General features: G+C 42.5%; 1 protein-coding gene across 1 annotated transcript in view; it reads left to right on the top strand.

Annotated features, from left to right (window-relative positions):
* LOC308234751 (interferon-induced very large GTPase 1-like) overlaps positions 1-13,343 on the top strand; it is a 30,398-nt gene extending 17,055 nt beyond the window's left edge. Inside the window, exon 3 of the mRNA XM_080643052.1 lies at positions 5,666-13,343. Coding sequence (XP_080499178.1) covers positions 5,668-12,945 — 7,278 coding nt within the window. The 5' untranslated portion in view covers positions 5,666-5,667 and the 3' untranslated portion in view covers positions 12,946-13,343. The remainder of the gene's footprint in view (positions 1-5,665) is intronic.
* The last annotated feature ends 209 nt before the right edge of the window (positions 13,344-13,552 follow it).

Genomic DNA, 13,552 nt, shown 5'->3' with positions numbered 1-13,552 from the left:
GTGGAGGGAGGGCTCTGCACAAAAATGGTGGGGCCAGTTGGATGTGCAAGGGAAAAATTTGCCTCATTCCAAAGCCACATAACTTACCAGTAGTCTGTCCCCATTCATCTCCATGATCCAGAGTCTGCTCAAACCTCTTCAAGAGCCTGTCAAGAAAGTCTACACAATAGGTCTAGGTTGGCCAGGTTGAGACATCTTTCTCCTTATGGATTACCTGTACAACTGATATATCCCTCCAGATTCTCAACCACCACACTTGGGTGGGGGGGCCAGCCCTTTTTGTGTCTCTACCCTTCCTATCAATGTAGCTTCTTCTGTATAGCCTTAGTTATAAGTCTTCTGTTCAGATAATCTTCAGTTGGTTATTCATGTTGATTATTTTATAATTTAGTGGTAATTCTGGTTTGAATGTGAGAAGAGATGAGTGTAACTTCTAGGTACTCTGCTAATATCTTTGATCCATTTCTTTTTGCTTTATTTTTTGCAAATTGGATTATTTCAAAGTTCCTGCCCTCTAACTCACTTAGTCTACTCCTATTCGCTCTACTCTGAAACAAAGATTCTCTATTGCCTTTACTATTTTTTCATTAAATTTAAATTACACAATTCCAGAATGATTTCTATTTCTTTGGTAAATGTCCCATTTTGTTCACAAATTTTCCCCTGATTTTGATAAATTTTCTTTCTGAGTTGTATTGTTGCTTCTTAAGTTTTTTCAAAAAGTTATTTTGATTTCTTGTCAGCCAGGTCACAAAATTCCATGACTTTAAGCTAGGTTATTAGAAAATTATTGTTTTTTGGTGATGATGTGTTTCCTTGATTAATCATGTCCTTGATTTGAACTCCTGCTTTTCATTTGAAGTAGCAACCACATTCTTAAACCTTTACTAGTGCCTTCAGATGGGCTGTCCCAGTGGCCGGCAAACTGTGGCTCGAGAACCACGTGCGGCCCTTTGGCCCCTTGAGTGTGGCTCTTCCACAAAATACCACGTGCGGGCGTTTTTAGCAAAGGCCAGCTTAGGAGTACCCTAATTAAGTTAATAACAATGTACTTACCTATATAGTTTAAGTTCAAAAAATTTGCTCTCAAAAGAAATTTCAATCGTTGTACTGTTGATATTTGGCTCTGTTGACTAATGAGTTTGCCGACCACTGGGATATCCTGTTTACTGGTGCTGTTATATCTGGGTTTTCTCTGCTTTTCTATAGGTACACCTACTCCACTCTTCTTGCTCTCGCTGTGGCAGAATTCTAAAGTTTTTAAGTCATCTCTAATTCTTACAACACACCAGGCTGGCTACTGGAAACTTCTTTTTTGTTTTCTAGAAGGTGGTGCTATAGCCCAAGTGTTTGGTTTCTCCCTTGCACACAGATCCTAGTGTGCTTTTCTGATTCCACTACATTTTCCAGATTAGCTCTCACTGCTTGACACAGGAGTGCACACAAGTGGGTGGCTGCAGTAAAGGGGGTTTCAGGCTTAGCACTTGGGGCATTGTTAGTACCTGCTGACCCAGTAGGGAGATCCTCAGATGAGGTTCTCTTTGTGGGACATGGAAAGCCTTCCTGCTGAAGTCCGAGCAAAATCAGCAGGAACCTTATCCCTTTAATGCCGTTTGATATTCTTCTCTGCTTCTTTGCCATCTTTTCCTTCCCCCTGGTCATGAAGATCCTGCCACAGTACTCTGAGTGCTTCTGGAAAGCAATGTGTATCTCAAGTCATGTCCCACACAATGTGAGTAGCCAGGCACTCACTAACCACTCTCCTTTTCCACACTGGAGAAATTGCCACCATCGGATAGTGCAACGCATGCAATGTCACCAAACTCACGATGCAATCTACCCTTGAAAAGACTGGACTTCCACAAATTCTCTGTCATCTTTGGGCATCTTCCCAGGTGATCATTAAAAAGGTATTTTTCCAACCATTCTAAGATGGTTCAGGCAGAATTGCTGGCTTTGCTCGTTCCATAGCCCATACTGAAGTGTTCTGCCTATTACTAGAGGAACAGGTGGGCGAGACTCCTTTGACATCCCTTGGCGTGATCCCAAAATTCCCACAGAGGGGCACATTTGTTTGTGGATAGTTGTCTAATTAATTGTTATAAAATGGGAGACAAAAAAAGAGAAACATTTTATGCACCATAACGCTGATGTCAAGAACTGTATTTTAAAAGACAGGAGAGTAAATACATGTTATAAAATGGCACAAGAAGTGGCGAAAAGAATACGGGAACCATTCAACACAGGTTTGATAGGAACTAATTGAGGAATAGTAATTGGTGTCCGCTTAATATTCTCCAATCAATTGATTCTGTTTATAAAGAACTGACAAAAGCCAGGCTATTAAGTTGCCACTTATCCTGAAAACGACAAAAGCAGTCCATGTTGAGAACACCCACAAAGATGTCTTGTATGTGCACATGTGGAGGCATACACACACACAAACACACACAAACACACACACACACACACACACCCCAAATTTTTTAAAAAACACTAATCTATATTATAAAAAGCAAGCAGCCATAACACCGTAATGCCGTAACGACCAAATGACCTGTCACCAGGAGGTTCATGGAGCACCTCTCGGTCCCACCCCCCCTCCCTCCACCCCCTGGCCTGCAAGCTGCTTGTGGTGGCGGGGCAGGGTGTGCCGCTCACGAAGCTCAGCCCACTGGCTCCAATCGCAGCAAGTCTGGTGGCCTGCAGGTGGGCGGGTGAGGTGGGTGGGTAGGGTCGCATGATTTCACATACTGGGCTTCTAGTATATATATATATATATTTTTTTTAAAATAAATCTTTATTGTTCAGATTATTACAGTTGTTCTCTTTTTTCGCCCCATAGCTCCCCTCCACCCTCTGCCCTTACCTCCCCCACTGTCCTAATCCATAGGTGTACGATTTTTGTCCAATCTCTTCCTGCACCCCCCACAACCCCTTCCCCCTGAGAATTGTCAGTCCACTCCCTTTCTATGCCCCTGATTCTATTATATTCACCAGTTTATTCTGTTCATCAGATTTTTTATTCACTTTATTTTTAGATTCACTTTTTGACAGATATGTATTTGTTGTTCATAATTTTTATATTTACCTTTTTCTTCTTCTTCCTCTTCTTAAAGAATACCCTTCAGCATTTCACATAATATTGGTTTCTCGGTGATGAACTCCTTTAGCTTTTTCTTATCTGTGAAGCTCTTTATCTGACCTTCAATTCTGCATGATAGCTTTGCTGGGTAGAGTAATCTTGGTTGTAGGTTCTTGCTATTCATCACTTTGAATATTTCTTGCCACTCCCTTCTAGCCTGAATAGTTTCTGTGGAGAAATCAGCTCACAGTCCTATGGGTACTCCCTTGTAGGTAACTAACTGTTTTTCTCTTGCTGCTTTTAATATTCTCTCTTTGTCTTTTGTTCTTGACATTTGAATTATGATGTGTCTTGGTGTGGTCTCTTTGGATTCCTTTTGTTCGGGCTTCTCTGTGCTTCCTGGACTTGTTATTCTATTTCTTTCACCAGGTGAAGGAAGTTTTCTGTCATTATTTCTTCAAATAGGTTTTCAATATCTTCTCTCTCTGTTCTGGCACTCCCATAATCCAGATGTTGGTACACTTGAAGTTGTCCCAGAGGCTCCTTACACTATATTTTTGGATTCTTTTTGCTTTTTGCTTTTCCAGTTGGGTGTTTTTTGCTTCTTGGTATTTCAAATCTTTGACTTGATTCTTGCGATCCTCTAGTCTGCTGTTGGATCTCTGTATATTATTCTTTATTTCAGTCAGTGTATGCTTAATTTCTTATTGGTCCTTTTTCATATCCTTGAAGGTCTCAGTAAATTTATCGGCAGTTTCTAGAAGATTCTTGAGTAACCTTATAACCGTGGTTTTGAACTCTATATCCAGTATTTTGCTTTCATCCATTTCTGTCATTTGTGACCTGTTTCTTTGTCTCTGCATTTTGGCTGCTTCTCTGAGTTGATAGAGTGGCTTTGTGTGCTAGGTGTCCTATAGGGCCCAGTGGCTCAGCCTCCCCAATTACCTGAGGTGTACACTATTTGTGCACCCCTTTGTGGGCTGTGTGCACAGTCTTGTTGTAGTTAAGACTTGATTGTTCTTGGTATCACTTGGAGGAATTGACCTCCAGGCCAATTGGCTGTGAGGATCAGTTGTGTCTATGATGGGAGAACTTCTGTGCTAGAGACACCCTTATGGGGCAAGACTTGCTTCTGTGGGGCTTTGGTGCTCACTGAGTCTGCCCCCTGAGTGTGTCCCTTATGGATCTGAGGAGTTGTAATCTGGATGGTCTCACTATGACCACTGTTTACACTGGCTCTTGGATTTCCAAGGAGGCCTCTAAATTTGCACCTCCTTTTACGTGAGTCCACCCAGCAGTAGGTACGGAGAGATCTGCAGATTCCTCTTCTTTGTTTGGGGTTTGGAGGTGCCCAGATGAGGCCCAGCTGTGAAGCAATGGAAGCTGCTGTGGAGCCTTGGTCCTTCTTTTGGCAGGTCTGAGGTTCTCTGACCCAGCTGCAGCTTGTTAGGTATAGATTGCAAAAGGCCAGGCCATTCATATGCAAAAGCCTCTGCGCACAGCTTGGGTGGGGTTGTAAATTGGGTGGAGAGGGGTCTCAGGGAATCAGCAGGGTGAAGCAAACAGCAATGGCTGACCATCAGTTCTGCCCTAAGAGGCTCTCGGGTCTCAGTGTCTCGTGGTAATTGTTGCAAGCACCTCTGAGAGAAAGCTTCCCTCGTGTTCTGGCCCGATGCCAGGCAGTCCAGTTTCCCCCTGTATGAGTCTCAGTCCCTAGAGTCTCGCCCGGAACTGGAGTTCAGAGCAGTCAGAAGCTTGTGTCTCCCTCCCGATTGAAAAAGACAACCTCGTCCTCAGTTGCCAGCCCTTTCCGCGCGTTGCGCCTCAGTACCTCTGCACTTTACTTCCGCACCTCCTCTAAGTCTCAGTGTGCTTTTCTCTTTCCTTCTAGTTGTAGAATTTCCACTCAGCCAGCCTTCCTGTGGGTTTGGATGATATCCGTTTTGTCTTTCAGTTATAGTTTTGAAGTGGTTGTGTGAGGCAGCAAGTTCATGTGTTTACCTATGCACCATCTTGGTTTCTCCTTGGGCTTCTAGTATATTTTATAAAACAATGAAATAAAAGGATGAGAAAGCCTTAAAGATTTGCATATTTTTGTTGTTGTTAAATTTCAACTGAGGATATTATTTCCATTGCTTTTCTGAGAGTGTGAAGGGAGGGAGGGAAGGAGGGAAGGAGGGAAGGAAGGAAGGAGGGAAGGAATGAAGGGGGAAGGAGTGAAGGAGGGAAGGAGGGAGGAAGAGAAAAGGACAGAGGGAGAGGGAGGAAAGAAGGGAGAGAGAGAGAGAGAGAGAGAGAAAGAAAGAATGAGAGAGACATCACTGTGAGATAGACACATCCACCGGTTGCCTCCCACCCCTCCCACCACAAATGGGAGCATTAATCAAACCCACAACCCTGGTATAGCCCTTGCTTATGAATCAAACCTATGACCATTTGGTGTGCAGGCTAATGCTCTAACCATTGAACACACCTGCCAGGGAAGAGACTTACATTTTTAGTACTCTTACATTTTTTTGAGGTGGCTGACACTTCTAAAGGTCATGACAGAGGCTAACTGAGTGACTTTTCTTTCCGCAGTGATGGACACAGCAGACTCTACCTCTCATGAGCTCCTTGTCAGAGGAAACAGCGGGAAAGATCTCCAAGAGATGCTGAGAGGAGTAGGACTGGCAGTTGAGTACTGGTTGCCAAAGCTGCAGGAACAGCTGGGTGTGACCAGTGCACAGGCCTTACAACACATAGAAGAAGAAGACCTCCAGAAGCTGAAATCCCAGGCACAACATCCCTGGGAGAAAAGGGCCCTGGAGAAGCTACTTAACTCCAATAGCCTTTCAAAGATACAGGAGTCTCAGGTGAAGATAATAAAGGAACGACACAAGAAGGCAGAACAGGCACTGCAAGAGCTAAGAGTCTTGCAATCAGAAGGGAGACAACGACAAGAAGAGGCAGTGAGGAAAAAAGAGGCAGAGCTGATACAGGAAATGGAGATTCCCAAAGAGTACTGGCCACCCCCCGAAAAATCCTTAAGAGAGGTGATGGAACACATGCAGGAACAACTCAGCCTCATGGAGGGTGCACTGTATGACAGGCAAAACCTCCCAGATAGAGATCTCGTGAGAAGGGCATCTGGAGGGCTGGCCCTGCAGGGAATTTACAAAACCAGCTCTCACAGGAGCCTTCTAGAGACGAGAGAAGAGCTACTCAGTGTCCCCCAGGAGTTCTTACTCTTTGGCCCTGAGCACAGCATTCGGATGGAAACCAGGGAATTTACATCTTCTCAAGAAGAATCCAAGTTCACCCGGATGACAGAGAAGCTGGGCTTCAGTGCAATTTCCTCAGCGAAGGGCAGAGGTTGGGGATTTAGCGTGGAAGCTGGTATGGACCACAGCAAACATTCAGAATCCAAGGAAATCCAACAATCACGTTCTGAGCACTCCTATTTCTGCTCTACCAAGTTCAGCTATGTACCACTTGCCTCCTGCCTCTTTCCCATGGATCAGCTCCAGTTCTCCAAGGCTGCTCTCCAGGAACTGAAATGCATTGAAGACCTTCTGGGTCAGCCTGCAGGCACAGACAGACTCCCCTTGCTGAGGCACAGGACTGAAGCTTTCTTCCACAGGTTTGGCTCTCATGCCAACCAAGGCCCTCTGCACCTTGGAGGAATCTACAGGTGGAAAGCCATATCAGAGGGTTTCCGGAGTGAGCAGCTGGAAGAAGTAAAACAGCAGTCAGCAAAGGCCCTAAATGGTTACATACGGGGCAGCTACAGCGGCTTTGGAGTGAAGGTTGCTGCAGGTATGGATGTCTCAGACTCTAGTTCAGAAACTTCCACCCAAAGCACAACCTTCCAAAATCTCCAAACCCAAGTTCAATTATCTGTGGCCCAGACAGGTGGCCCACCAGAAGCAAATGGCTTTCTCCAATGGAAAGCTGGCCTAGTTGCTAGTAATCAAACCTGGAGTGTCATCGACCGGGGACTTCAGCTGGTGCCCATTTGGGACATCATCCTCTCCAACCACAGACGTGATTTTAAGGATCCATGTCAGATAGCTAGCTTACTGAATGATAGCTACAAAGCTCTGACATGCATCCCTGCCCAGATCCAGTATGCAGAAGAAATACTGAGTTCTGGGAAGGAGGCTGGGGTTTCCCTAGAGGATGTGAAATCCTGGGAGGTATCTGACCCCGAAGAGCAGCTTAAAAAACTGATAAATTTCATGCAAATATTGAGTAAAAAAACAAACAGTTATGACACTTGGATTAACATATGCCTCACAGATTGGGGTCTGCAGAATTTTCTGGTAAACACTGTTAATTTTTACAAAAATTCTTCCATCTATGAAACTAAGTTTATTAAATCTCAGTTGCGCAGCCTTTTGGATCCTCACATCTACAGAGTGAATAACTTTCCTCAGGTTCATTCTATCATGGAGTGGGTCTTCCAGTCAAAGTCAGTGCAAGAACACATCAACATCTCCCAATTTTCTGAACTAATTAAAATCTTAAAGGAAACCAAGAATGACCTCATGGAAGTGAAGGCGAAATCTGGGCCTGCCGAAAAAATGGAGGAAGTTCAGAGAAAGGCCACTTGTGAGGTCAGTTTATCTCTCGGCTACTTCTTGAATTACCTACAGAAAATAGAGCAGCCAGACACACAGCTATTGCTACTTTCCATTGCAGCTGGTGCAGGATATCATGTGGTAAACAATAAGTTTCAGCATCTCCTGGGGTGTGAGGAATTAGACTTCCTACTGCATGAAATGCAAACTGCCCAAGATAAATACCAGGAGCTCAAAAATATTTGCACGTACAGAGCTCAGGCATTCCTGGTGCTCACAGGTCTGACAGCTACCATTGGAGTCATGGCTGTTTCTCCAGAGGAGAAAACACAACGCTTGGCATTAATAAGGTGTCTCCTTGGCCAATCTTTGTCAGAAGAAGTTGTCCACGTCCTCTCCAAACCTGGAGCAGACTATGATTGGGAAAACCTAGAGAAAGACTTAAGATTGCTCATTGATGGTAACTATGATGCCACCATCTCTTCATTACAAATGGATGGTATAAGTAAAAACTTGCAAAGTATTTTCCATGAAAGGAAAGAACGTCATGAACCACATGATAATGATAATATCAAAGGGGAAGTCATTAAAGATACAGCCTTCCTAGATTTACTCCATAATCTAGGCTTAGAACATTTCTACCCAAAAAAGATGAGCAGAACTAACTTCCATCTGATCAACAAGACTTCTGTCTACAACAGCCAGCCCAGATCTGAAAGGGAGCTTCCCCTATATTTCCTTCAGAAGCTACAAGTTCTGGATTATGGGCTGAGATACCTGGTCTTCAGAGATGATGGAAACACACAGAATCAAGTCAATCCAAGTGCCTCAAATAAGGACAATGAGGCTTTTAACCCATATAAATACTTGTTTGAAGACAGGGATACTCCAATCAACTCTTCACCCTCTAATCCTAGGCCCCATATTCACCCTATGGATATTCAGATGGCAATTCTTCACTGTGCAGATGATTTTGCCAGACAGTATATTTTGTCCAAACTTTCCATTTGCCAGTTTGCACTCCCTCTTCTCATACCTAATCCCTGCAATTCTCAAATTGAATTCTCTCTCTGGTCTCTCAGTCAGATTAGAAGGAGTTGGCAGGAAGCAAGGAAATCCCCAAGAGAGGAGAAGATCAATCACAAGAATAAGCGGATCTGTCATGTCTCTACCCCCATTGTGTCCTTTATAAGAGTTGGAAATGGCTTCTCTGCTTCCAAATCTCAGATCATGAACTGTCTTCTCAGTAAACGTAAACACGATGTCTTTTTCCACCGCCATTGCAGAGGGAGCACCAAAGACTGTCTCTTGATGGGGGGAGTGGTGGAAATCTGCTGGTTCTGCCCTGGGGGGGAAGACGAGGACAGATTTTACAACTGTGTGACCTTCACCAATCTTCATGGAGATGCGAAGGAACATAAGAAGCAACTCACCTTTTTGCAGGAGGTCTCTTCTCTCATTGTCGTCCTGATGTCAACTTCTGACAATAAAGAAAACCAAAAAATTATTTGTGATCTGTGTCAGTCTCCAAGACCTTTGATCTGTTTAGTTGATAACAAAGAGAAAAACATGGACAATAATTCTAGCCAAAAAGTCGTAATTGGAATCAGGAACAGAAATGAAGCAGAATTAACAGAGAAGCTTGTTACTACAATCAGACACTTGCTGGAGCTCTCAGACACTGTTCTCAGCTTAGAGGACTGTACCCCAATAGCTCGTAAGCAAGGATTCCTTATCGATGAAGACCAGAGAAACTGCAAGGAAGCCAAAGAAAAGGCAGAGGTCCTAATAGCTCTACTGAGAGAATTTAATATATCTCAAGTAAAGGAAAACTTATTACCCCTTCAGGGACACCTATGGCATCTGTGGTGTAAAATGGACAAAGAACTCTATCATCTAAGAGAAAAAGGGAATCGAAGCATTGAACAACACAAGAGTGAGATTGAGACAGAAAAGCAAAGAATACGGAGTCAACAGTTGACCAGAGCCTTTCCTCTCAATGAATTAATGCAGTCTGTCCTTGAAATTCTCCAAAATCATTCTGAAACTCAAACCACACACTACTTTTTGCAATGGCTGAGTGTGTTTTTGGACAACCTGACTGCAGGACACTTGGAAAAACTGAATGAAAAGATAAACACTTTGTGGTCATGGATACAAACAGAAAAGCAAAAGGCACCGAAGAGCACTGACCTCCAACAATGGAAGAAAGAGATAGAAGCTATCTCCAAAGAGATTAGTGACTGCACATTGGGAATTGAGCAACTTCTCAGAGAAGTTGGCCAGATCTATGAAGCTCTAGAAGAAGTTTCCCCCACTAAAAATATCCTTTATCTCTCCCTTCCCCAGATTGCTGCAGATCTGATGATATCTGGTGTTCCCATTGAGCTGATGGATGGGGATGCTTCATATGTGCCTGTAAAGTGGGTGGCAGCTCTTTTTGACAAGGTCTCTGAGAAACTTGGAAACAAACGGCTGTTTGTTCTCTCTATCCTTGGCCTGCAGAGCTCAGGGAAGTCCACTCTGCTGAATGCACTTTTTGGGCTGCAGTTCACAGTTAGTGCTGGGAGGTGTACCCGGGGGGCCTACATGCAGCTCCTGAAGGTCGAGGAGACGTTCAGAGAGGAACTGGGCTTTGACTTTGTGCTTGTTGTGGACACAGAAGGCCTTCGGGCCCCACAACTCAGCAATAAATCCAAAAATCGTGACAATGAGTTGGCAACCTTTGTCATTGGACTTGGAAACTTGACTCTGATCAATATTTTTGGAGAAAATCCGTCAGAAATGCAAGATATTCTAGAAATAGTGGTTCAAGCATTTTTGAGGATGAAACAAGTAAAGATCTCCCCAAGTTGCCTTTTTGTCCATCAGAATGTGGGGGAAGTCACAGCTAAAGATCAAACTATGGAAGGAAGAAGGGAGTTAGAACAGAGGCTAGATGAAATGGCGGCAATAGCAGCTGAGCAAGAACAGTGCTCAGATGTAACCCGCTTTGGTGATGTCATTAAATTTGATGTCAACACTCATGTCTACTACTTTGCTCACCTCTGGGATGGCAATCCCCCAATGGCCCCTCCTAATCCTCGCTACAGCCACAATGTCCAGGATCTGAAAAGTAGAATTCTTATGGCTGCCAAACAGGAGTCTAGGGGAAGCATCATGAAGATATCAGATGTGAAATTGGGAGTTCAAGATTTGTGGAGAGCCCTAGTGAGTGAGAACTTTATTTTCAGTTTTCGGAACACTAGAGAGGTCATGGCCATGAGCAAATTGGAAACCATGTATAACCACTGGACCTGGGAGCTAAGGAGTCATATGCTAGCCTTGCAGAACCAGCTCATCAACCAGATTAAGAATGGCAAAATCCAGGAACTGACAATAAGCACACTTGAGGCACCAGTTACTGAAAAATATAAAGCCATCAAGCAAGAACTGGAAAAATATTTTAATGAAGACCCAGACAGTGAAATAATGATTCAGTGGAAAGCAAGTTTTGAAAATAAACTAATAAACCTTAAAGAGGCACTTATTTTTGAGAGCAAAAATAAAGCGGATGGACTTATCAGTTATAAAAAGAATCAAGAAATACTGGATAACAAAAAGTCAAGTTATGAAAAAGAATTACTGGAAAGAAGCCGAGAATTGGCTTTAACTCTAAAGGACAAAGAACTAAGTGAGGAAGAGCTGCATGTCAAATTCAATGAAGTTTGGGAAAAATGGGTCTATGGTGTGTCCTTAACTGTCCCTCCAGTCACAGAGCCAAACATTGATGTGGATTCTGAAGACATCCTTTTGGAATATTTTAAGAAGGAGAAAGATGTGGTGAATAGAGTGAAGGAAAAGTCTAGAAAGGTGTTTGAAGTCAATTATGAAGAACATGTCAAAATGAGCAAAAGGTTGTACGTATTAACAAGGAACTTAGAAGTACATGATGAAGAGTCCATAAATAGGACTACTGACCACATTGTTTCAATATATACTGAAACTATTAAAACCCTTCAGAGGCAACAATGTGATTACGATAGAAGTTATTTCCATGAAATCCTGAACATAATAGAAGAGGAGGTGAAATCTGCACCCACTGAAGACAGATACACATTTACAAGTAAGTACAAAATTGACTTATCTTTGTGTTTATTCCAAAGAGCATCTGAGAATTTTAAGGAGATGCATATGGCATTCAAAAGAGCAAATGATCCTGTAAGTTACTTGGAAAGCAAGAAAGATGATTTCCTCAGGAGTTTTAAGATCTCTTGTCAAGGCGCAACCTCCGTCACAGCATTTGTTGATTTTCTGTGGGAAAAACTCACTCCTGCTGTCTCTGACACGATTTTGGAAAAAATGACCCTTAATATTGCTGGGAACATGCGAGCTACATGCCCAGCATTCAATGGAAACAGGGCTAACCTGGAGAAACACATTCTTATCTCCCTGGCAGAAAAAGAAAATTTTAATGATTATTGGATGTACCTTCATAACCCAGAATCATTTTTTAGGAATTACATTCAAACCCATATTAAAAGATATTATTCAGAACAAAATAACCAAATAAAGACTATTTTAAAAATAAGTATAGGTGATATCAAGAATGCCATCCTCTCAGCTATTCATGAATCCACAGCAATAGCCAAAGATAAAAGCAGCAGTGTGTCTGGGTGGTTGGATTTGTTCTGTGATCACCTGGGGAGTAACTTGAACTTTCCACGAAAAGACTTGATAAGCATTGAACACCAGGAATTAGAAGATATTGAGTTTCTCAAAAAAGCCATGAGTGAACCTTTGGATGAATTAATGATGACAGTAGAAATGATATATTTGGCTAAGCCTGTAGAAGACAAGGTTCCTGAAATCCAGAAAATACTCTTTGAACATCTCTGTGGCTGCTGGAAACAGTGTCCCTTCTGTGGAGCAATTTGTACAAACACAATCCCTAAGCATGACGGAGACCACAGTGTTCCTTTCCACCGTCCTTCGGCTGTCCGTGGAGGCCAATGGGTTAACACAGACCACTTTGTTATTGACTCCTGTACTAGTTTGGTTGCAAGTGATCATTTATTTATTTTGAAGGATGGTCGTGAAATCCCATATAAGAACTATCGAGAGGCAGGAGGGGAATATGCCACATGGAGCATTACCCCAGACACATCCACCCAGACATATTGGCAATGGTTTGTCTGTCACTTCAGATCAAACCTAGAAGAAAAATACCAGAAAAAATTTACAGGTAAAGCTGAAATCCCTCAGGCATGGACCAAAATCACAAAGCAAAATGTGCTTGATGACTTGAAAAAGCAATAATACTCAATGCCCACAAAACAATACCAGAATCTACACAAGAGTCACAGTACCTGAACAAACTTAAAATACCTCCTCCTCACAATGAGAAACTTTATTTCCATTTTTTCAAATGATACGGCTAAGAATAAATCAATTAACATTTCAATAATTTAAGACACAGAAGCATTGAACAGACCGTCAAACTTCAGAGGAAAGGCAGGGGAAGGCAGCGGGGAGGTAGAAGTTGGATAAGGGATCAACCAAAGGACTTGTATTCATGCATAAGCATAACCAATGGACACAGACACTAGGGGAGAGGGATGAGGGCATGTGCTTGAGGATGTGGGAGGTCAGGGATTGGTCAATGAGGGGAAAAAGGAGACATATGTAATACTATATGTAATATTTTAAACAATAAAGAATTTAAAAAAGAATTTAAGATTTGCTGTTAAAAGGACTTCCTTTTTCTTTATCTCAGTTCCTTCTGGTTGAAAAACAAATTGCTAAAATATATGAACATATAATAAAAATCTAATAATATCTATTTAAAATTCCTACTTCATATTTACGCTATTATTCAGAATGCTTTTTATTTTAAAATGTATAATGTTTTATCAAGTTCCAGACA

Source organism: Plecotus auritus, assembly GCF_963455305.1.
Source record: "Plecotus auritus genome assembly, chromosome: 9".
NCBI classification, from domain to species: Eukaryota; Metazoa; Chordata; class Mammalia; order Chiroptera; family Vespertilionidae; genus Plecotus; species Plecotus auritus.
Note: the sequence above shows the minus strand (reverse complement) of the source record. Positions and strands in the feature narration are given on the sequence as shown.